General features: G+C 31.6%; 9 protein-coding genes across 9 annotated transcripts; 4 read left to right on the top strand and 5 right to left on the bottom strand.

Moving 5' to 3' along the window:
- Positions 1-83: 83 nt before the first annotated feature.
- On the bottom strand, positions 84-1,218 carry cubi_00065 (uncharacterized protein; the record flags this gene model as incomplete). The annotated part of the gene is made up of 3 exons (XM_029017079.1): positions 84-355; positions 419-457; positions 537-1,218. The coding sequence occupies 3 exons, from the start codon at positions 1,216-1,218 to the stop codon at positions 84-86; spliced, it is 993 nt and encodes a 330-aa protein (XP_028875658.1).
- Positions 1,219-1,645: 427 nt separating this feature from the next.
- cubi_00064 (uncharacterized protein) lies at positions 1,646-3,206 on the top strand (the record flags this gene model as incomplete). The annotated part of the gene is made up of 2 exons (XM_029017078.1): positions 1,646-2,646; positions 2,876-3,206. The coding sequence occupies 2 exons, from the start codon at positions 1,646-1,648 to the stop codon at positions 3,204-3,206; spliced, it is 1,332 nt and encodes a 443-aa protein (XP_028875657.1).
- A 306-nt stretch (positions 3,207-3,512) lies between these two features.
- cubi_00063 (uncharacterized protein) lies at positions 3,513-7,016 on the bottom strand (the record flags this gene model as incomplete). Its single annotated transcript, XM_029017077.1, has 1 exon — positions 3,513-7,016. The coding sequence occupies one exon, from the start codon at positions 7,014-7,016 to the stop codon at positions 3,513-3,515; it is 3,504 nt and encodes a 1,167-aa protein (XP_028875656.1).
- A 1,222-nt stretch (positions 7,017-8,238) lies between these two features.
- On the top strand, positions 8,239-9,258 carry cubi_00062 (uncharacterized protein; the record flags this gene model as incomplete). Its single annotated transcript, XM_029017076.1, has 1 exon — positions 8,239-9,258. The coding sequence occupies one exon, from the start codon at positions 8,239-8,241 to the stop codon at positions 9,256-9,258; it is 1,020 nt and encodes a 339-aa protein (XP_028875655.1).
- Positions 9,259-9,800: 542 nt separating this feature from the next.
- On the top strand, positions 9,801-13,670 carry cubi_00061 (uncharacterized protein; the record flags this gene model as incomplete). The annotated part of the gene is made up of 1 exon (XM_029017075.1): positions 9,801-13,670. One exon carries the CDS (start codon positions 9,801-9,803, stop codon positions 13,668-13,670), a length of 3,870 nt encoding a protein of 1,289 aa, XP_028875654.1.
- A 1,239-nt stretch (positions 13,671-14,909) lies between these two features.
- cubi_00060 (uncharacterized protein) lies at positions 14,910-18,725 on the top strand (the record flags this gene model as incomplete). Its single annotated transcript, XM_029017074.1, has 1 exon — positions 14,910-18,725. The coding sequence occupies one exon, from the start codon at positions 14,910-14,912 to the stop codon at positions 18,723-18,725; it is 3,816 nt and encodes a 1,271-aa protein (XP_028875653.1).
- A 790-nt stretch (positions 18,726-19,515) lies between these two features.
- Positions 19,516-20,412, bottom strand: cubi_00059 (uncharacterized protein; the record flags this gene model as incomplete). The annotated part of the gene is made up of 1 exon (XM_029017073.1): positions 19,516-20,412. One exon carries the CDS (start codon positions 20,410-20,412, stop codon positions 19,516-19,518), a length of 897 nt encoding a protein of 298 aa, XP_028875652.1.
- Positions 20,413-20,961: 549 nt separating this feature from the next.
- On the bottom strand, positions 20,962-22,278 carry cubi_00058 (uncharacterized protein; the record flags this gene model as incomplete). The annotated part of the gene is made up of 1 exon (XM_029017072.1): positions 20,962-22,278. One exon carries the CDS (start codon positions 22,276-22,278, stop codon positions 20,962-20,964), a length of 1,317 nt encoding a protein of 438 aa, XP_028875651.1.
- Positions 22,279-22,533: 255 nt separating this feature from the next.
- Positions 22,534-23,296, bottom strand: cubi_00057 (uncharacterized protein; the record flags this gene model as incomplete). Its single annotated transcript, XM_029017071.1, has 2 exons — positions 22,534-22,896; positions 22,952-23,296. 2 exons carry the CDS (start codon positions 23,294-23,296, stop codon positions 22,534-22,536), a joined length of 708 nt encoding a protein of 235 aa, XP_028875650.1.
- Between the last annotated feature and the right edge of the window lie 1,559 nt (positions 23,297-24,855).

Below are 24,855 nucleotides of genomic sequence, written 5' to 3'. Positions count from 1 at the left end.
ATAAGTTAAAGCATGTAAATTGGGTGTAGTGATGGTTATAAAAGGTTGTGTCCATTGGTATAAGTTGGCTAGAAAACGTAGCTTTAAGAGTTCAAATGGACGATTTTTTTAATATGTTCAGAGTCCCATTTAAGTATAGGCCCATTTTTGAACCCAGAGACGATATGATTACCATTGGTTGTTTGGGTTGAAAATGTGGGAATAAGGTATCCCGCCTTGTAAAGAATGTAAAATATAATTGATATCTTAGACAGTTTGGAATTAACTGTGATTAGAGAATCTTCCTCTTCATTGGTTTGTTTTGAGTTAGTTGATTTTGAGCCGAAGAGTGTGTTTAATTCAAACAGAATTTTTTCTGTAAAGGAATTGATTAAACCTTAATAAAATCAACATTTTTTTTTAGTTAGATAAAACTTACCTGAATTAAAAATGACTCCAGTAAACTCATTAATTAGCTCTAGTAAGTAGTCTGGTGTCATGGGTTTAGTTTATTTGAACTATTAAAAGAGCTTAGAACAAAATTAATTTAAACTTACCAATCGGAATTTCAATTTCTTCATTGTTTTGGATAACTTTGGAGGAATCATCATCGTTTTGGATGAGATCTTCATCTGAGGAGGTTATTTCAAAGAAGCCAAATAGAAAGCTTAGAAATGTTAGAAATGAATTACAGAGTCGGTTTGAAACAAGGTTAGTTTCGTCTTGATCTACTGTAAGCTCTCCAATAGATTTAAAGTTAATGTTTCCAAACTGATATACTAGATCCAAGTGAGCCTTTGACCTATTTAACTGTACTACGTAATATTTTGGATTAGATGATGTTTGATTAGTGATTGATTTATCCAGTCCAAAAATACCCAACCCCAAACAAGACTTAAATTTATCATTAATTAAATTAAGAATTGAATCCAAATCAACTTTCTTCGAACCTTCTGGTTTGATGAATTTTTTTTGTAAATCAACTCTAGATGTAGGCAAAGGCACTCTACTTAAAAGGTATTGTGCTATAGCACCTGTTAATCTTATATGACTTAAGTTTTCAGAACTCTTATTTGAAGAATCAGCATTCTCAATTTTTCTTCGTTTATTTCGAATAGACTTTGTTCCCATACATAAATCAAAGTTATCAGAAACAGTTTCTTCTTCTTCACTCATATTCAACTTAATATATCTGGAAACTAAAGTTTCCAAGTTTTTGTATTGTTTTTGCTCACTCATACTTTATAGAAACAGATAAAAATGAACCAAATCTCCAAAGATTTTCTATACATAATAATTAATTAATTAACTTTAATTCAAAGTAATTTTTTAATTATTTTGATATTAAAAATTCCGCTTATCGTTTCCTTGCCACTAATTATTCACATGTAAATGCCGGTATACAAAGAAGTAACAAAATTATATGCCGGTAATTTTTTATGCAAATGACAACGCATGTTTTTGGCGCCTAAAGTGTCATGCAAATAATATTATGGTTAATTTGGGATTTACAAATAAAATACAAAAATCAACAAAAAAAGAGTTTTAATTTAAAAAGAAGTGGTGGATTAAAGAAAAAGTAATTATTTCTCTGATATTTAGATTTTGTGAGAGTTCTAATAATCACTATTAATATTTAAATGATAGAATTTAATAGCATGTTAAAATGCCTGAGTTAAAGCGGGATTGTTTTAGTATTTCAGATGTTTCAGCTTTATTAAAAGAAGAAATTGATGAAGATGAGAAAAGTCTTTGTTTGGGACTAGTTTTAGATTCTGGGAAAGAGAAGAAAGAAACTCGTGATGATTTAAACTCTAAAAGCAATGAAGAACTTAATTTAAAGTTTATCTTCAAAGAATGTGGTCCCGATGTGAAAATTAGTGAAAAATCAAAGGCTCAAAATAATGAGAGAAATAGAAAGAATTGTAATCTAGAAAAGAAACAGAAGGAGGAAGTAAAAGAACAAAAGAAAGAAGTTAGTAATAAACAAAAAGAGGAAACTACTAATGGTAAGAAAAACATAGGAAAGGAGCAACAGAAAGAAATGAGTAAGAAAGAGAAAGAAGAAACTGATAAGAACAAGAAAAATATGGGAAAGGAGCAAAAGAAAGAAGTTAGTAAGAAACAGAAAGAGGAAACTGCTAAGGACAAGAAAAACACAGGAAAGGATCAAAAGAAAGAAGTTAGTAAGAAACAAAAAGAGGAAGCTGCTAAGGACAAGAAAAATATGGGAAAGGACCAAAAGAAAGAGGTTGGTAAGAAACAAAAAGAGGAAACTGCAAAGGATAAGAAAAGTATAGGAAAGGAGCAAAAGAAAGAGGTTAGTAAGAAACAAAAAGAGGAAACTGCTAGGGGTAAGTTAAAAGAGGTAGACAAAAATCAGAAAAAAGAGTTCAAAAAAGAGAAAAAAGATTTTGAAAAAGAGGATAATACCATTTTAAAAAAAACTGGTAAAGAAGATAACTCGTCCGCAAAAGATTTTCACATTAAAATCCCATATAGAGAGACTAACCATATTCCGAGTTGTCTATTTGAGCCCGATAATATGGATAGTTCTGACCCTCTCAGAATCAGTAAATATAATGTATATATACATGAGACAAGCAGGTTATTTAGTGTGGATACTGCATGTAGATATGTATTTATTAAAAGAATATCTAGATTAGAGTAAGTTTAAGTGACTAGTAAAAGAAATCTAGTAATATTGATGGGAATCCCAAAAATAATAGTATTTAAAATGGTAAGAAAAAGTATATGTATCTAAGCTAACTATGGCCAAGAATTATACTATTATTTATGGGAATGACTATCAATATTATTATATCTCGTAATTATAATTAATAACAATAATTAACTTAATAAATTAAATTGATCATTTACATATTTATTATTTTAGTAATGCAATCCAGCATGTAATTGACGAAGGATGGAATGCTTTTGCATGTAAAAGAGATCATAAAGACTTTCAAAATTTAATGACAACCAATATTTCTGAGAAGCTGCTTGAAGATTATGATTTAACTGCAAATGTGGAAAAAATTGAAGGATATGAACCATTAGATCTCCCAAAAACTAGAATAACTTTCCATGCTAATCCAATAATAATGAATAATTATAACCAAGACTTAAATATTGTAAATACAAATTATGATTATAATGATAATTTATCCAACAATAATAGTAATCATTTTAATGTTAATATTCACCAAACAATTTCAAAAGAATGATTTGAGAAATTTAATGCAAGTTTTGACTGACTTATTGATAGATTATAATTGGATAGATGAATATAATATTATCCAACTTTAATTCAACTTTAAAGTTGATATAATCTTAACATCATTCATAGCATTAGAGTTTTGTATTATAAATGTTTCTTATCTTTGTTAATGGCATTCAATTTCCCTTTTAATTATATTAATTTTAAATATTAATAAATATTGATCTCATTAATTTTAAGAGATTAATATAAATTTGTTATTATTTTGCAAATGGTTATAATGGTTGTATTTCCAAAACTTCCAAATAAAAATCTATATTTTAAAGAATTGGGGTACTTTTTGCTGTAAATAATCTTGAATTGTTTGGCATACAACAGCTGCTAACTCATTATTAGAAGGTTTTGGTACTTCATCATTATCTTGTTCATTCTTTTGACTCTGGAACCTTACAAATGCTGTAGTAACAGAAACACACTGACGAACAAAGAACGGCATATAATCTAAAGATGACAGAGAATTAATTAAATAGTCCAATAGATCATCATGTAACATAATTAAATTCTTTTTAGATATCTCTCGAGAATCTTTATTAAACTTGATATTATTGTAAATATTTTTTTCATTTTCAAGTAAATTCTCGCTATATTCAACTTTTTTCCTAATTGGTTTATATGGAATACCTGAGAAATATGGCTGGAAGAGAGAATTAAATAATGTAGACTTTGAATTAGTTACAAATATAGATGCCTCAAGTTTTCTCTCAAATGATCTTGCAATTGGAAATGAAAGTTTGATATTTAAGTTTGTAAGAACATTAGTAATAGCAAATCTCATCCAATCTTGTTGATTTCTCCTCAATATTGGCCTTGAAAATACAGGTCTAGGTAAATTACACACACTCAAATGAAACTTTGAAAACTGCTCGACAGCTATTCCATAACACATAGAATATATTAATATTGCAATTACTGATTGAGAAGTGACTGCAGTAGGATTTTCCATATTCACTCTCTTTCTTACATCACGATATCCAAGTTCTAAACTGTTTCTAATAGTAGTTAATAGCTTCAAGAGGCCCATTATTTCATTACTTTCTTGTAGATTGTTAAGCTTAAAGGCTTCACGATTAAACTTACTTTTAATAGGTTCCAAAATAATCAAACTTTCAATATCATGGATAGATCGATCATAAATGATGCCATTTTGAAGTTGTTTAGGAGTTGTTAAAGGTACATAGGCGGTATCTTTTAATATGTTTTCCATAAATTCAACTTCTTTTTCCATTTCATGATTGATTAACTGAGAATCTTCAAATAAACTAGAATTTTGCAACCAAATTGTAATGGTTCTGTAGATTGGGAGACCAATCACAGACTTTAGCACGGCAAGAGATGGAATAGATGAATAAATTACCTTCTTATTGAAAAGGCTCTCCTCATTTTTGAATGCAATAATTCCTGACAAAGAACTTATAAATCGATCACAAACCTCTTCTTTTCTTTCATTAGTAACAACAAACATATCAATTATTTTAACCAATTTATAAAATGAATCTTTTTTGTCGTTTTGTATACGCTTCAATTTACTGTGCATCATGAAAAGTATCTCACATGGAACAATTAGCACTATGTAAAAGATTTTTACATTGGTGATATCATATGGGCAAGAAAACATATTCTTTGAATTTTCACTATCTGGATACACCAATTGTATTAGTTTACCAGGAGTAATTGAATTAGTAGAATTGTTGATGTTAATATTAAAAAGATTATCTCGATGAATATCCAAATTTCCTGACCAGTCCAATTCATTTTCACTAACAGAAGACAAGAATTGCTCCATGTCTTTTAGCTCATCAATAGCCTTGGAACGCCTTTCCTTACCTAACTTAGACTTTTCTGTAGTGTTTAAAGACTTTAATTGGCTGATTTGATATGTTAAGCCTTCAAAATAATCCAAATTCATCATCATATTCAGATTTCTTGAAAAATCACCCATTTTTATAGGTTTGGGATTATTGTGTTGTAATGGTATTGGTAAATAATACTTTGAAAATGGTGTCTTAATCTCTCTGGGACCAAGTTTTTCAGTCCATGCTATTAATATGTTATCACTCCATGCTTCCATTGAACATGCATATGTGAAATGCAAAAGTTCATCATCTACCAAAAGAGATAGTGGTCTATTATTCGAAAAGAGCTTTGGATTGTTAAAAGGGTGCGTTAGTATTGGATACCTCTTCATTGTCTGGTAAAATCTTAAGGTATTAAGGAACATGTGATTCAATTCATCGGACAATAACATATAATCAAAAGAACTGCTTCCTTTTTGCAATGTTGTATGAAGCCTATATCTTTGCATATCTTTAACTAAAAACGGTAGACCATTGTATAAAAGTTCTGGAAACCCTTCAGGAAATGATCTAATAAGTTTTTGAGGCTTTTCATGGTTTGCATTGAATTCGTTTGTTGAAACATGTAAAGGAGGTATAGGAACGCTTGATATTCTATTTTCTTTAAAAGCTAATAATGATGGTCTTTCTGTAGCCCAAGAATTTTCATTTTCATATGGAAATAATTCCAATATCGTATCACTCAAGTGAAATCTGGATGGGCTTAGAATAGGTTCAATATCTATGGATGTTGCAAATTTTAAAACTGTATTAAATCCAGCTGATAATATACTTAAAGACCCAACACAAGGATCTAAGAACCTTCTATAATATAAAGAAAACAAAAGTCCAATAGTCTGAGGATTTAAGTGAACTTCGTGGGGAATATTATATCTGATTGTATCATCACTTGCACGTCTTGTGGCAAAGTTGAAGTCACGCCGTTCAGTCTTGAGCTCTTGAGGGACTTCAAGCATTTCAAGCATGATTGACTTTTCACCAGGAGTTACTTCAAATACTGGAACCATTGTTAATAAAGTCAGATCTACGTCGAATACAATATCCAAAGTCTTTCTTGGTAAGTGGCAATATTTCTTATTATTTACTAAATTCTTAGACCCTGAAATCTTGAGTTTTGACAAAAAACTCAACTTTTCAGATGCTGAAGGAAGCCATTTAAATGGAATTCGAAATGCGATTCCGATATCCTCAAGCATCAATTTCAGATCTGTGCAAAAATTTAAAATGTATACTTTTTGATCTTTTTTATTTAGAAACTTGAATGTTCCTTTTCCTAATACATCTGGAATGTAGGAATTGCAACAATCAATAAATGATTCTCTGTAGTCATGGCCACTATCCATATCAATGTCTTTTTTTTTAGAATAGTTGTCTTCGAAAAGACACTTTGTCATTTCTTCAAAAGAAAATTTGTATGAAAGGCGAATCTCGTTATATTTTCTTTTCAGTACAGCCTGCATTCCCAAAGCAAGTAAATCTGAAGATAACTGTTCTTGAATAGATTGCCCTCTTTCTCTAACCTTACCAGCCGCCGCTCCATCTTTTGAATCTTTCTTATTTTCATCTTCAAAAAGAGAACATCCATCAAAAGTATAGGATTCAGATAAAGTATTTTCTAAAGAAGATGTTACATTCAAATAATCCAGATTTATCAAAACCTGATTTTGAGATATATTTGGGTTTGCTCCAATATTTTTCTCGTTATTTACATCATTTTCTGTTAATTTGTCTTCAACTCCTCCAAATATAGAGGAATCAAGTACTTGGTCATCGGAATTCTTTAACGCTACCAAACTATGTATATAAACCTGATGCCCACTAAATATTGACTTTTTTTCTGTGATTTCCACGGCTAGCTTCGTTGTAAAAATTAACAACAATTTAATAATTTTGAATGTGTTCATTTAAAAATAACCGTTTGAATTTTACTGACTGTTCCAAAAATATTTAAGAGCCTATTATGCATTTATTTGCACTTTAACTAAAGCCTTTTCTCATTTAAATCATAATACTGCATATTATTACGCACCTCGAGTATCGAGCTTAATTTCTAATTTGAATTTTTTTATCAATAAAAGTGTGATTTCCCGCCTCTTGTCAATTTATTATTTTGCTCCAATTTGCTAATAATTTATTTGTCAAATTGACCACCAAATTCTGAAAATACCGAAAATTTATATTAACTTTATTAACTTGTTTCTTCTCAACTCAAAAAAGCGTAATATGATTTTATTTCTTCCAATATTCACTTTTTGAATTATTTGTTATATTATTTCCAACTCCTTTCTTGTCATTGGGATTTCCCTATTCAAGTTTTTAATTAATTTAAATTTGTATTACCATTATTATCTATATTGTTCTAATTTTCATCATTTAGCTCCCTTCCTTCCCACTTTTTTCAAAAAATTATCATTAAGATAATAATTTAATTTAACCTAAAAAAAAATGTTTTAGAAAATTAATAATTTGAAGACTTCAACTAATTCATAAATTTAACAGTCAAAAGAAAAATTCAATTTTCCCGACACGTAAGCTCATTGTTTGCAAGTTTCGCATGCAATGCATGCAATTCTATGTGGACAGGTGTTGTTAAATAAAATGAGGCTACGTAGAGAAATGAGTCTGTTTATAAAAAATCAGAAAATATTATTGGGCTTAAGATTAAAAAAGTATGGAATTTGGCATTATTTTTGGGTACAAATTAAAATTTATTTTAAATTCGAATACTTTTGTTTCTTGATTCATTTTTAGCATATATTTTAGCGCACATAATATTAAGAATTTGCATGAATAAATGGTAGGACGAATTATGAGTTTGAATAAAAATCAAATTAAAAGTAAAGTATTTACAATTTTTTAGACATAATTGTGTAGAATGAGCTAAAAAGGATTGTTTTTTTCAACTTAAAAAGCAAAAAATATTTTCCCACAATATTTTTTTTATTCACTCTAATTCGAGTAATTTACAAGCGCCCGAGTTGAGATACAAGGAAATGCAAATAATGCATTACTTATCCTGAAATTTGAAAGTAAAGAAAACACTTTTATAAAGTTTTTCGTTGTTTAATATTAATTCTTCGTCTTTAATATAGATCAGCTCTAAAAACTCAGCATTTGCAACAAGTTATGAGATTACTTGCCATTATATTTCTCTTTGAACTTATCTTTAGAGCAACAGCTCAAGATGTAATACTCGAATCTGAAGAGGGTCATCAAAATAAGGATGATAATGGAGTTGCAGATTCAGAAAATACAAATGAAGTTACAAAAGTGCCAAATTTCATCTTATTATGTGCTTTAATTCCCCAAATCCCAGGGTGCCCCTGTGATCCTCTGTTAGAAACTCGTCCAACTTTTTATGACTTCCTGCCATCAGATTGTTCATGTTATGACTCACAACAGAGTGGATTTTCTAGTCCTCCTTGTTTCTGCTCAAAACCAGATTCTGATGAATGTAAGTGTTTGAGTGGATTAAGTAGTTTGGATGAAGAACATGACAGAATGTGCATTGTCTCACCATTAACTTATGTAACTCCATATGCAAATTGCACTTCTTTCTTAAACCCATTAGGAGAAGAGGGTTTATGTAGCGGAGATTCTGAGCTTTCAGAACATTGTGTGACATTAAGATCTTGCAGAAGACTAACTCCTATATCTATTGAGGAGAGTTCAATTCAGGACAAATGCGTCGCAGATCCTGAATCAGAAGGTTGCCCATGTTCAGCAGATCAGCAAATTACTGATGAGGACGCTCTTATTTGTAGCTGCTACAAAAACAACAAGAATCCTGGTTGTCCATGTGATGTTCAACCAGATTCTCCAATTTGTGGAAAGTTCATTGAGTTACTTACAAAACCAACTTCAAGCAGTACAACTACAACTTCCGAGCCTTTGGAAACAAAGAGCTCTAAAGAAGCTGAGTCCACCTTAAAATCTAGCGAAAACGAGAAAAAAGATTCTGTTAAGAAGTCTGATGAAGAGAAAACTACAGAAGTAGATGACATTGTCCCACACAATAAGACTATCATGAAAGATGTAGGAACTGATACTGAAAAAGATGAACCATCTCTTGCCTTTAAGATCTCAACAGATCTTTACAAACCAGTTATTTTTGTTTTGTTATCAATATTCATTCTCCAAGCCTAATAGAATTAGACGGCATTAATATAAAAATCTCAAGTTGCAAATACATCAAAATCTAATTTGTCCTTCTCTAAAAATAATATAAAATCTTGGAGAATAGAATCTATCTATCCTCTAGATGATTTTTTTAGTTTAAGATTCTTAAATTATAGTTCTTGTGTGTTATCTGTCTACAATTATCATTTACAAGGTTTTTAAGACTTTTCAATCATTCAAGAACTTCGCAGCAAAAATCGAAATACTCAATAGGCTAAATATAGGCATTAAAATTAAAAGAAAACAATTATTAGAATGTACATGGTTTCTTACTTAATTATAAAGTTCCATTTCTTTGAATTATAATGTGTGCATGTCTAACACACATTTAGAAATGGCGGTATAGTTATTATTGACCTTATTTTGATATCTCAAAAATTTAGGAAATAAAAGGAAAGAGTGGGAATTTATCAAGCATAAGTTTTTTGGATCAAGTAAAATTTCCCATATATGTCATAACTTTTAAAACATTTTCTAAAATAACAACAGTTTGAAAGAGATGAAAAATAATGTTTAAAAAACCAGGTTTTATTTACGTGTTAAGCTTAATTATACTGAATTTGGCGTTCCAAATATGCTATTCAGAAAATATAAGTGGAAATTATGGCGAAAATTCCAATTTAGTTTTATGCTTTGACCCTCCTTTTGAGGCTTTGGAAATTCCTGGAAGGGGAGTTTTAATGGTACACAAAGGTCATAGGTTGATTCCACTTATTATTCCAACAGAATCAGAGTTTTGTGATAACCCTAGAAACTTATTTGATTTGGAAAATGATGTTTGGGACCACTTTACTCTCGTTCCTAAAGACCATGAAGAGTTCTCTCAACTTATTAATGAAGCAAAAGATGTTGCAGAGAAAGATGAACAAATTTTTTCTACTCTCAATGACCTTTTAATGAAGAATGACGGCGCCCACTTTGAACAAAAAACTGACAATAATACCATGCATGTTGTAGATGAACCAATCATTATACCGGAGCATGTATTTCCCCTGCATGACAATAACCGTCCACATGCAGACATGCAAACAAATAATAAAAATGAAGAAATATCAGATTTTGAGGATTCATTATTATTAGATGGATTCGAAATACCTAAAAATGATGAGAAGGACGGAATTAGAATGAGAATTCTTATGTTTACAGAGTTTAGTAGAGATTTTTTGGCAAGAAAAGGTCTTCCTTTGGCTATTAAGGAAGAGGAAATGTATAATCCAGAAAACTTTGAGTTTTTCAAGTTAAACTGGCCATCAAGGGACAAAGATTTGGTAATTGAAGACCTCCCATATTCAATATGGAAGGTTTTTTTAGGTAGTGGTGTGCTTACGTCGCAAACAACTACAAGGCTATCAGAAGAAGAAAGAAAAAAGCTGGTTTTAGAGTCTTTGAATAATTTCTTTAATGGTTTGGAGAGGTACTATTTACAAAACATGGATTCTGAATTGGACTTTAGATATTACCAGTATTTGAGTGGGATTGGTATTGAGAAAGCTTTGGAGACAATAAAATATTATAGAGAATCGGAAAAGCTTCAAGCCTTGAGCGGAGATAAGTCTACAATGAGTGAGGATAGTGTTAACGTGTATTCTGAATATCCTGAATTACCTTCAAGCGACCCCTCTGCCTCATCAATAACTTCTTCATCACTAGTAGTTCCTGAGAAAAGTGAAGAATCAAGTGTTTCAAGATCATTCTCTGCCTCAAATAATCAGTTTGATAATAGTGCCGTGATAATTGAGGATAATCAAGACGAAATTTCACAAAAAAATGTTAAAAGAGATGAAGCCCAAGTAATTGAGGTAGAACCAAATAAACAACTTGAAATCTTTACTATGCTGAGAATCAAATGGTTTAGTATATTTGTAAATGATTATTTGGGAAGGCTTGGGATCAACTTTACAATAACAGAAGAGTCTTGTAAAAAAGCTTCAATATTTGAGTTTTTTCAGACTGAAGTAGGTGTTTCATCAAGCTTACCGAAAGTTATCTGGACTTTATTCATGGAAAATGGTTTTGAGAGCCGATTTCCAAACTCCACAACTATTGAGGAAAAGATGGAAATAGTTCATGAAATTTGGACAATGTTCAACCAAATAGAAAATGGGGTATTCGAAGGACAAATAATTACAGAAGGCTATTTATCAAAGAAAGATCTCTTGGATGTGGAAATAAGAGAGATTATGAGACATTATTGGGATAGAAACCTCAATGATATAGCAAATAAGTTAATTCACCTATCAAGACAAAGAACTGGTGAAAAAGATAGTAGTGAGATCGAACCTATTTTAGAGGATGAACTTATTCGAAATAAAGAAAGGGCAAAAGAGATGGGAATATTCAATATAGAAAAAAGTGATTATGAGTTAAGTAAGACTGGGAAAGTAAGTTCTGAGATAAGTGACGTTGGAAGTGATATTGAATCCTCAAGAAGTATGGATTTTTCTTCAAGGTTTGAAACAAGTGAGAAATCACCAATGAGTAAGAAAAATAAGAAAAAGAAAAAGAAAAGAAAAAACAAAATTAAAAAAAGTAAAACAAAAAAAGGAAAGAAGGATGAATCTATTCATAAAGATGAGATAGAGAAGCAATCTGGAGTTTTAAGCAAGGCAAAAGAACTTTTGGATTCACTTAAAAAGAAGGAACCTGAGACTCTTGTTAATAAAGCACCCAAAGAAAATTCTCTACCAGAAGAAATTTCTTCTGAATCTACTTTGGAAAATACTGAAAAAAGCAGTGATTCTCCATTAAACTGGCTCAAGTTTGATCCTTCGATAAAAAATAATTCAGAAGAAAGCGAATTTTCTGAGAAATTTGGAATTAGTGCTTCTCCTTCTGAAAAAATGGTTGAGAATTCATATGAATCAAAACAACTTGGAGAGGATTCTCTTCACTCTCAAAAAGATGAATTAGAAGAGAGCTTGAACCATCCAGAAGTGATTGATCATGTTGAACCAAATAAGAATGAAGTTTTAGAAAGTTTAAGTGATTTGAGTAAAAACTCAGAAAAATCTGTTTCTGTACAGCCATCAAAGGAAGAATCAAACATAGATATTGTTCCAGAGAGTAAAGTAAATGTCAATTTGTTAGATAATATTCCAATTGCTGATGAATTTTCCAACAATGAAGATTCCATCCAATTCGAAAAAAGCATAACTAGTGAAAACCATCTAGCCAAAGAAGAAAGTAGAGGTGAAAACATTGAGAAAACAAAAAGTGAAATTCCTGAAAACAATAATGAGAAAAGTGTGGAAAAACTTATAAGACCGGATTCTGGGTATGAGACAACATCAATTCCAGAAGATAATAATTCTGAATATAGTTCAGTACCAAATTACCAAGAAAGAAGTAAGGTTGATTATGAACCAACAGAAGAGAAGTCAAATGACCTAACTGTTTCAGCACAAAATTCTCCAAAAGAAGATTTTGAAGTTAGTGAAGAGGAAACAAAAGAGGAAAGTCTCGAAGAAAAAACAATAGGTGTCTCAGACAAAGAAAAACCTGTTAAAAAGAAATTTACAAAAAAATTTGAAGATAAGTTATCGTCATTGTTTAATAAAACAAAGAAGTTCTTTGGTTTTGAAAATAAATCCTCAAAAGAAAAAGAATCCGAAAATGGAGATCAAAATCAAGACTTAGAAGTCGAGGAAGAGTATGAAAATCTAACAAATATGGTTATTTACTTCATACAAAGTTATGCAGCTTTAAGATACAAGTTCGTAGAAGAAGGAGTGATTGATAATTCTTTCAATGAGATTAATGCAATTGTAAGATCTTCCATACACTTTCACCAAGGAACTGTTGAGTTTGACAATGTGGATATGGAAAAGGGGATTAAAAATATAGCGGCAATGATGGGAGGAGGTAGTTTCACTGCTTTGAAATCAGTTGGTTTAACGGGTAAGGATATCACTGCAAACTTGAAAAAATATTTATTAAAACTGTATTCTACAGTAAGAACTGAGAAAGAATATGAAAAGAATAAAAAATTGAATACAACTAATTTTTGGTTAAAACAACATTTCACTCAAAACTTAATCAAAGAGGGAATGATACCGGAACAATTAGAAAGACCTTCAGTTATTGAAAATATTCAAAATATAGTTGCAGAATCTACTGATCCAAAGTTCATTGAAGTTAGAGCAGAAACTATCTGTAAAAAAATCCCTTCAATCTTGGAAAAGTTTTTTGACAAGTCTTTGATTCAAGAAATTAAGCCTCAAGATTTAAACTGCCTAGCTGTAGTGGCAGTTAATGAGCTATATGGCTTTTCCTTGAGTAATTCACTTTATTTATTCTTGTTTAACTATAAAACAAAATACTGGAGATTCTTAACTCCAAATATCTGTATCTCAATTTCTCAGATCTTGGAGAAAGAATAATTTCGCACTTAGTTCTCATTTCAACAGCATTGTCCAGACCTGTGGGACTTCAAACTACCATTATTCAGAAAAAAAAACATTCAATTTAATTGAAAGTATATTATAGAACACTTTCATTTAAACTCATCAAAAGAAATTCGAAAAAAAAACTTTTAATTAACGAAATTCATTATGAATCTTTTCAGAATTTGAAACTGATACAATTTTACCATTTAGTACTATAATCTTATCTTACACTTTAATCGCCTCGGCAGTTATTAGGCAGGGTGCCCGAGTTGGTCTAAGGGGTAGGTTTTAGGCACCTATAGGTAACTGCGCGGGTTCGAATCCCGTCCCTGTCAGGTTTTCTTTTATAAGAGCACGGGTTAAGATAATAGGTTAACTATAAATATATATATATATATTTAAATATTATAATATATATTCTGTGTATTAAAAGCTAATTACAGAGAAGAGCTGTTACGATTTTAATTCTTGCTTGTTTCTTGCTGTTCTTTCACACTTATCCTATCTAACTTTCCACATTTAAAACAGATTAACTCTACCTTAATTATCATTAGCTTTGAAATTTTTTTCTTTGATACATATTTATCATCATTCCATTTATAGTGTATACATGTGCATGTAAATTTGATTCGTTCTCATTTTTACGAGCTCTTTTTTATTAAACTACTGGAAAACCCGCCTAAACTTTCATTAATCCTCGCATCATATAGAAAAAAATAAAAATACCGCCAAAATTTGGCGGTTCTGTGGATACCGATGATTTAAACACAATATTTTTGAGGTCAGTAAAAGAAAACAGAACAACATAGAAATAGAGTGAATACAAGGAAAAGTTGAGATATAAAAGATTCAATTGGTTCCTACCATCGTGGTTGTTAGTTTCCTGCTTGGAGCCAATAGTCTGGGGTTTAATACTTTATATTACATGTCATGACTAAACAGTACTAACAAGTCACTGATACTTATTGGCGGCAATAAATACGTCATAGTATACTTCATAAATGGATATTTACATTATTTTAGCTTTATTATTAGTGGAAAAGATACAATTCACAGTATCTAAGAATATCTAAATAGATTTGGTTCATGTTCTGATCGTTGCAAGTAAATTTTTTAATTATCACGCTTTCAAGTTCATGTATTTGTTAGATTTGCTTAATTTCGTTTTATAATTTAATTAAGATAAATAAAATTAATTTTTGAGAATTACATCCAACTTTATAGAGAACAGAAATGTTATCAAAACGTAAGTTGGCAGTAATCTTGCCAATGCTCTTTGAGCTGGCAATGAGTTACGAACAGTATCATACATTGGATACTATACCACTGAAGCATAGAGCAACTAATCATTGGGGAAAAGAAGGTCCAGCAAAAGATGAAAAGATAGTTAAAGTAGGCTCTATTGGAGGTGGTTACTATGGTAGAACTGTTCCGGGACTAAGAGATTATGAAAAGGGAAATGCAAAAGATAGAGCTTTTGGTTCCAAAGTTGAAAGTTATCCTTATAAATTTGAGCCTGAGCGTACATTAAACAATGATTCTTTAATTCCGCTCTCTCCTGAAGCTCGTCTAAGAATGATGAGAGAGCCTTTCAGAGAATATATCTATAATATGACTGGCCAAGTGCCAACTTTGGAGGAGGTAAAGAAGATGAGACCTCAATTCAAAGAATATGTAAAGAAGGAGCTCAATCTTACTAATTCAGAGGTTGAATCTCTCTTTGGTATTCAAACTACTAAGAAGAGTGAAGGAAAGTTACCTAAATATTTACTATTTGATGATATGGACGAATTTGATTTTGATCCTGAAGAGGCTCTCAAATACATGCCACGTATTTCAAAAAAAGCTACTAAGGAAGAGATAGACAATGCCTATATCAAGGCTTGGGAAATTCTTGGTAAGAGTGATGATAAGCTTAAGAAAGTATATCAGGCATATCGCCGTAAATATCTCCAAAAGAATCCACTCGGACCAGTTATGACAGAAAAGGAATTCCTTCTACATTCTATTAGACTTAGGGAAAGGGAAGCTGCTAGACTTGGCTTTATTTCTGCAGAACCAAATAGTGACCCAATTTCAAAAAGTATTGAAATCTCTTATTTCCTCAGAGATGCTCTTAAAGATGAGTACGAAAAATACAAATCTCAGAACTCAAATGATAGATTCTCTAGTGCTAAGAACTTTGTATATGATGCACTATTTACTGATGACTTAATTATCGACGAAATTGATAGAAAAGAAAGCTCCTTATCTCCAGAAACTTTACCATCTCCTTATGATCCAATTGAAGGTAGAGCATGGACAAATACCACATCTAAGTCCTCTATTGTTGACATGAGTGAAGCATATGGTAACATTGTTAGAGGAGAAAATGTCTACGATAAGAATGGCAAATTAGTCCTAAATGGTGAACTTTTAAATGAAATGGATACTCAAAGCAGTATTGGAGAAAATGGAAAAGCCATTAATAGCAAAACTGATACTATTGAAGATGTATTGAGAAGTGAAGAGGAGTTTAATGAAGATTTAGATATTTCTGTTGGTCTTCAAAAGCTTAATACCAGGGTTAGTAAATACAACAGTGTTAAATCTCCTTCTCAGTTGCTTTTTGAAAGTTCAAAGTATTCCACTTCGGCTCAAAAGAGAGTTATTGATAGTATTGATGACTACACTCTCATAGACATTAATGATATGAATGTTAACCAGCTCAGGTTATTCAATGATATAATATACAAGAACTTATCTACTGATGCTGATAAAAAAGCAGAGAATAAATACTTTAAACAACGCCTAGGAGAACAGGGAGGAGATCTAGGAACAAACTCTGAAGTATATAGAGAGTTCATTTTTAACAAGGTTAAACATGGCCTTTTCTTTATCCCTAAGACTATTAACTTAGAAAAGGACAATTACAAAGAAATGATACTCCCAGTCTCTGCAACTGGATTTGAAGTTGTAGAAAATTCAGATGGTACTGCAAAAATCCACCACATAGCCACCGGATTAAAGTTTAATGTTGACTATTCTGATGGTGATAGCCTTTACCTAAATGGGTACCTTGGTTTAATAGATAATAATACCTCATTAAAACAAAATGTCAATACTTATGTTTCCTCCGGATGGAAATTATCTGACTCTCAGGTTCCATCTCCTTACAGATTTGTCTCTGAAATTGATAATAAAGTCTCAGATTTTACCAAGTTTGGAAGTTCTATTGATTTACTTAAAGAAAATATCAAGTCTTCAAAAACCACTCAAAGTGAAGAAGTGGCGGCAGAAATTTCGGAATATTTGGCGCGCAATTCTGAATTATTGAAAAACTATGAGGAATCAAGAAATAAATACATTAGATCACAAGAAAAGCTTTTAGATGAGCTGAACAAATCAAAGTCAATTTTTAGATCTGGTGCGGTGTTGGAGAGCATGAACCGTGTTTCTGATAGTTTGATGGGAAATGCAGTTAATGGAGTTGATGTCTCAAAGTTTTCAAAGGTATTTAGTGACAAAAAATTGGAGGCTTTCTTAAACCAGAAAGATGAATTGAAGGATATTACTGAGGAGGAGTATAATTTACATAAAGATCACTTACGAGATATTAGGGATGAATGCCAGAAAAACTATCAGGAATTCGTGGATAATTGTGGTAACTTATTAGAAAATTCAGGTAGAATCAATAACTATATAGTTTCAGTAGAAGATGAACTTGTTAGTAAGTTTTTACCATCTCTTGATGAAAAACAAGCATTGGGAACTAAGATTATGGATGATCTGAATAAATTGGAACTGGTAAATAATAATCTTGTGGAGAATGCAGATATGCTCTTGTCACTCAACTTTGACTCTATGGGAATTAAAAGGTTTGTAGATGATCCAAAAGTTTCTAAAGAATTAGAGGGTGAGGTAATGGAGATCTTTAATGGAGATAAAAGTGTGAATGACTATAGGAAGCTTATTGATAACAATACAGTTAGTACGAAGTACTATATAGAAGAACCAAAAGAGAGTAGTGACATGGATTTTGATGATGATGAAAATGGCGGGAAAATGACAGGGAAATCAGACGGAGAATTAAAGGATACTAGATACTCTACAGACTTTAAAGGAAAGGTGAAGTTAGTTTTTGATGAGGCTCTGACAATCATTGAGGATCATGTTAGAGATTTGTATCTTTCAACAAAAGACAGAAAAGAAAGAATGTTAGAGTTATTGAAATTGGAGTCCTTTTTCATTAGAGAGCTTTCTAGACATCGCAAATCTTTATCGATTGTAATTAACAGAGTAGTGCTACCAGAGGATGAGATAATTGATGAGAATGAGACAAATGAACTAAAGATGAGGATTCTTCTCAAGATCCATGAGGAGAAGACAAAATTGATGTATATTAGAGAGGTACTTGATAAACTATTTTTCTTCCCACATTTCCGTGGAGTTAGGGCAAAGACCTCTTTAAGACTGATAGAAATGGAAGAAGAAGGTATCAGGTCCAAATTTGGCTTCACCTACATACCGAAGTTCAAATATGGTGAGGATGATAGACCTATTGGTATTTATGGATTTAAGAAGATGGACTATTATGACTTAAGATTGGAATTCTTCAATAGGTTGATTTCAGGCTTTGAATATGATTCTGTAAGCTACGGATTTGATTTGGAAATTCTGAGTCTTTTGGAAGAATTGAATCACCCAGAACTAAGTAAATTACTTTACTCTGATAGTTACATTGAGTCAAGTATTTTCTCAAAGAGAATAAAATTAACCAAGATTTTGAAGACGTTAATAAAGAATGAAGAAAACAAAGATTTAAGGAATTCTTTAAAGAGGATCTACTTTATGATCAAAAGACGTCTTGATGATACAATTAAGTTTGAGATGGAGCATTTTGGTAGCTCAGCCTTGGAATCAGTCGTGAGTACATATACATCTTTGGATGATAATGGCGAATGTAGTAAAAAGCCAATCATTCTCTCTTCAGATGGCAAATCATCTAAATCTAAATCTAAATCTAAATCTTCTAATAAACAACGTAGAAGGATGAGAAGAAACAATTAAAGGCGATTAGGACAATTACAAATAGTTTATTTTATAGTTTGCTTGCTTTCAAAGTATGAAGTTATTACTAAAATGAATTAAAAATGTTATGCTTCATGTATTATTTGAGCGGTTAGTGGTTTAAAGAAACACAGGTACAGTCGTCTAGAGGCCTGTTTGGGGATTTGGACCTCCTCAAGAAACACCGTATGACGTCTAAATTTAAAGAAAACAGCTCGACGAAGCAAAAGGAGCTTTTCAAAACAACCGAGATTAATGTGAAATGGATTTTTATTTATTAAACTTAAGTATTTGCTCAGATATTTCCCGCCAAAATAGACTGGGATTTGGAAGGGAGTATTATTTATTTGACTAGGGACTTTTGATAAAAATATGGAATTCCCGTTAGATTATTGAGCATAGGCATTCTATCAGGTAATTTTGTACAATTCTATTTCAATAGTGATTAGCTCTTAATTTTAGTTTATCTAGAGAACTCTATTGGAACCTCTTTATTTAGTTATCTATATAACATTTACTACTTGTAAGGCTCAAAAGTAGGAATTAATAATGCAAGGAGAGGGGAATGGGGAAACTTATTGGGTTTGAAATAGCCCTTGAAACGAGACTATATCCCTTAAGTATTACGTCCTATTAATATAAGGATGAGTTTTTTTTGGTGTACCTATTTGAATTCTCAGTCTAAATGAATAGTGTAACTGAACCATTTATTTAAAGTACTTAAACAAAAGAAGTGGCAGCGCGCCTTTTGTGTGCATGCAATCATTTTATTAATTGTGCATGGGACTACTTACTTTTTCTTGTTTTTCTTTGGTTTTGGGTTCTTTAATGTAAGAATGATATTATCTGGGTAAATGGCGGATGGGACCGAAATCATCAGATTTTCGTCTTCTGGCCTACTTAGATTACATCTGTGAACTTGGGGAACAAGTCTTGTGTTACAACAGCTTATGAGTCTCGCTTTGTTACATAAAGTAGGGACTGATATACAGGAAACATCGTATTTACTTTCTTTGAACTTTCTGTTGGGTAGAATTTTGGCATTTGTTGATTTGTTAATAGGAATAATTCTCACATCTTTGAGGTCTCTAGTGACTGGGTGGGTGTTATCGCTCAAGGGAGGAGACTTAGTTTCGGCAGGGGCTTTTTTTGATTTGGACGGTTTTTTCTTTTTAGGCTCATAAGATACCAGGATATCATCTGGGTAGAGGGATTGGGAAACGGAAAAATCGGATGTGCAACCTTTTCCGAGGATACCTTTTGCAAGGGAATCATCTTCGCTTTCATAGTTATATCTTTCAGTTCCGGAAGCATTAATTTGTTTTAATCCTTTGGTTTTTTTGTTAGGTTTCGTATTCTGGTTGAACTGGTTTCCATTAATATTGGATGCTGTACACTGCATAAGAGATGAGAAGATTTTGGTTACCATGTCAACAGACTGTTGGGCATCTTCGTTCTGAATGACAACTTTTTCCTTAACTTTTGAGCTTCCTGAGCAATCTTCACATTCACATTCGCTTTCTTCCAGATCATTTTTCACAATTTTAACCTTGGCTCCAGAACTTGGTTTTGGAGGAGAAGATGGCACTTCCCTGCTCGGCCCATTTGAATTTTCGTCTAAATGGCCAAAAGCTATACTCATTCCAACGTCAGTGCCTGGGAGCTTAAGCTCTAATTTCACTACCATCTTTACTAGATTTCTTCTGTTCTATGAGTTTCGGGGGTCTTTAATTCTTGTTTATTTAGCCGGTAACACATAAATCCTTTTAAAAAAAATGAGAAAAAGTAGAAACTTGATCAAAGTACAATTATTTTTATCTCTTTAATATATATTTCTACTATATGCTGTCGAAGTTCCGTGATCCCAGATTTCAAAACATTATTTAGATTATCTGGCAATTTCGAAGCCAAACAACATCCAACTCTCTTATTCTATTAATTTTATAGTTGTTACCACCTCTATTAGAATATTTTAAAAATGTGTGATTGTCAAAAAAATACTCAAAAAATCTAACATCCCCTATCTTTTAATATACAGCAAACTGCACAAAATTTATACCTATGCACATATAAAATAATATATACATATATATTATATACGTGCATTATTCTATTGCATATTATTTATTATTATTCTATACATGAGTAACTGTTTTGCATGTCATGCCGCAACTTGGCGCGCATTTCATGCAAAGGCGCCTCCGTGATAAGTATTTTAAGGAGTGGAACTGGCAAATTAATCCGAAAAACTCTCCTTTCTAAAGCGACTAAATTGTTGGATTCCCTTGGGAGATGGGGAAACATTTCTCTCTTTGAACTTTTTATATTGTTCTTTTTGTGTCTCTTTTGTTTCATTTTGTAGACCGTTTTCGACAACAAAGGCTTCGAAATCTTTTTCTTCCTTTTCTTTCAATGATTTGAAGACTTTATATATTTCAGGAGTAGACTCACTTCTTTTTTGAGTTCCCTCCGGACGTCTAAGTGGAGGAGCTTTGACCCATTTTTCTCTTTTTTGAATAGCACCCATTTGCTTTATAACAGCATCATACAAAGTTTTCTTTGTACTTGATGGTTGAACATCTTTTGGAACATTCTCTTGCTCAGTTTTACTTTCTTTGGTATTGAGGGATTCCAGACAGTCGTTCAGGGCACTCTTGGCTTTATCTCTCTCGTCCGTCATTTCCTGTAATTTGTCTTCAAGTTGTTTCTTGTCATTTTCTAGTGCAGTTTGTTTTACAAAGAAATCATCCACAGTTGCGGAAAGAGAGTCAATTTTTTCCTTGAGTTTGAGTGCATCTGATTCTTGGCGTTCGTTGATTTTTATAAGTTCTTCTTCTTTTGCTTTGTGCTGTTGAATGTTCTGACTTGTTTGTTTTTCCATTTCAAAAAGAGCCTTTTCTTTATTTTCCAAATTGAGATCTTTTTCTTTGAGTTTCTGTTCCAAAGAGAAAATTTCTCCTTTTTGTTCACTTATAATCCTATCCTTTTGTGTTATTATGGCAAGCAAAGAACTATTTTGCTTTTCTTTCTTCTTTATATCATCATCTAAGTTCCTTAACTTAGACTTGGAGGAATTGGCCTTCTTTGTTTCACTTTCAATTTGTCCTTTGAGATCCTTATTTTCGGACATCAAAGACTTAATCTTTTGGGCCTGAGATTTGACTTCCTCACTTAACTTCTCATTCATCTCCTTCAATGATTGTATTTCTGCCAACAATGATTCCGTAGACTTTTCATATCCTACAGGGGCGTGAACAAATCTATATTTTGGCTGAGTAGATTTTGAATGAGACGCACCCTTTTCTGAAGCTTCTTCTGAAGATGAGCTAGAATCCTGCTCCACAGTTGTTTGGAGATGACTAAAGTATGGCACGGGGCTTGATGATGCTATATAAGGAGGCCGACCTTTTTGAACAAATCTGACACTTTTAAGCTCTTTCTTTTGCTTTGGAGATGATGCATCAGAAAAAAACTCATTGAAGGAAATGAAAATAATTAGGATGAGAATAAATGAGATTGATAAGACCCTTAATCTTTGGCCATGACAAGCCATTGTATTGTTTCAAATTACCTTTATCCAAATAGAATACTTTAAATGCGTCGAAGAGGAACGGAATTTATAGAGAAGAGATATGAAGTTTAAGGAATTACTAGGAATTTTCAAATTAGGACTGTAAGGACCAATTTAGTGGACAGTAATATATATAATCTAAAAATTGCCCCTCGAACAGAAAGAAATGGCGGGAAATTTGTGAGAAGAAAATAAACCAAATAGTTAAGTAAATAATTAAAAATAACTAAGAGAAAATTACTTTTTTCTTTTTGGGTACCAAACAAACTCTGTGTTTCCATCTTTGTTTATAACCTTTTTCTTTTTTCCTTTGGACTTTAAATTTTTCTGGAGCTCAAGGTGCTTGGAAACTTTGTCGAGGTTCTTAGATCTGGCAATTGTATCATTAAGGATCTTATAGGATTTAGTAATATTTTTGACAATTTCATTCGAGAGATTTTCTGAATTTGAAATGGAAGCCAAACCTTTAACTTTTTTAGTGTCACTTTTGTTTTTCTGTAGATTGGCTTCTGGTTGTTCGTGCTCATCATCAAAGAATAAATGGCTTCTTTGCATATTTTGGCCAAATAATGTCAGTTCTTTTTCCATCCTTTCAATTTTCTAGGAGAATATAAATAAAAGAAACAAATAGGTATTAAATTAAAAAAAAACTTACCTTGTCATCGATGGATTTTCTAAAATTAACATATGTCAGATTCTGACTCTCAGCAAGCTTTCTCTCCTCAGGACTAGTAAGACCTCCGTTTGGAAGTTCTGATCCAATCTTTTTATATCTTCCATTTTCCAACCTGGATTTGACCATCCCAAAATCAAACTCATCCGGATTCCTTGTTCTTGCTTTTTCTGATAAAGATTTTAAGAGATTCTCCTTTTCATGATATCTTTTTGCTCTTATCTTATAGTCCTTCTTACGCTCCAAAATCCCAAACCGAAGTCTGTTCACCGGAGTTGCTCTCTCCAAATGCACTCTTCTGTGAATCGAGTGCTTTAAAGATGACATTTCCAATTTCTTTCGAATTGACTTTTTTCCTTTAAATCTAATTTAATTTTTAAGCTTTTTAAAACAAGTGGCGGGAAACTTCTGATGGTTTGTTTTTTTTACCTAAACTATTTATATTAGGAAATGATTGGCGCCACCAAATATGTAAAAAAATACATGTAATAAGTAAAGGAAAAAGGCCTATTAGTAATTTGAAATCTAACTAATTCGGATATTTAAGTTTGAGGTGTGATACATTGATTAACCGATATTTAATACAATTATTGAATGAAAATTTTGGCCTTTATATTCGTTATTTACACTTTTGGCAAAAAATAAGAATGTTTTAGTTTGTAATAGGAATTTGTTAAACAAAAGACAGGGCAAGAAAACATTAAAAATTTTGGAATTTATTCTCTATTAATAGTTGTTAAAAATTGTATTACTGAGAAGAAAGTTTTCAAGTAGATAATTTAGCATACTGATACCTTTAATAAAGGGAGGGGTTTCAGGTTGTATTACAACAATGTATAAGCCGGAGAAGTGTAATTAAAAAATTGAAAGGTTTCCCAAAGTTAATAATATTTTTTATCAGACCTTTTGATTTAAAGACTTAGTTGGCTTGACGGTTGAAGGTATTGCTTCACAATAGACAATCCAACAGATTTGGGTTTGCTCAGATTACAGTACAATTCTATATTGACTGAATCCACAAAAGAACTACAAAGTAATTTAAGTGACTAAATATATGATTATAAAAAATGGGTTTTCTTTAATTTGGGAAGATTCTACACTTTTTGTATTAGAATAGTGCCAATTAACATAGGTATGCTTACCAAATAATATCTTTTTATTCTAATGTACTACTGATTGAAAAAAATCAGAAAAACGTATAGTTTTGGGCAATTTGTATCTGTAAATATTTTCCTATTATATCAAAAACCTAAAATCTCTTCTCTTTAATATTATAAAACATAAGTATAGAAATAGAAAATTAATAGGAAATCCGAGGCTTCGTTAGCAAAATGAGAGTTGCCATTTAGGCCATTATACAAACATTATTACACGTCTACAAAAAGGTTTAGGACTTTATTTAAGAATACCTTATATACTACTTTAGGATTACTTTTTATGCAATAATTACTCTACTTAGCATGGAAATGGCTTAACATGAAATTAGTCAATCATTTTGCAAAAAGTTTTTCTTTAAAGTTTGTTTAAATTATTCTACTCTTTTAACAAATTAAAAGCTAGTGAGTGGAAAGTGGGGGTTAATGGGTTGCTTTTCAATCAACCAATTTCAAAAAAGTTATTGGTTTAATTTAGAAGCAGTTAGATTCATGAGTTAGAGTTGAATTAAACAAAAAAACCGCCTTTAAAATCGACATCACAAATAAATAATTCATTTTTTTAGTGTTTTTTTTCTTTTTAGTGGGAAATTCCCGCCCAAACAATCTACTTGCATGTAGAGGAGTTTATTAATAGATCTGCCGCTTGCATGCATGCAATTTAGTGGGCAAGCAGAGTTTCCATGGATTTACTGATTTAACGGCATACACATGCAAAAAGGTGGCAGGCTG

The sequence above is a fragment of the Cryptosporidium ubiquitum genome (genome assembly GCF_001865345.1).
Source record: "Cryptosporidium ubiquitum isolate 39726 chromosome Unknown contig_11, whole genome shotgun sequence".
NCBI classification, from domain to species: Eukaryota; Apicomplexa; class Conoidasida; order Eucoccidiorida; family Cryptosporidiidae; genus Cryptosporidium; species Cryptosporidium ubiquitum.
The sequence above is the reverse complement of the archived record's forward strand: the minus strand, read 5'-3'. Positions and strand labels throughout refer to the sequence as shown.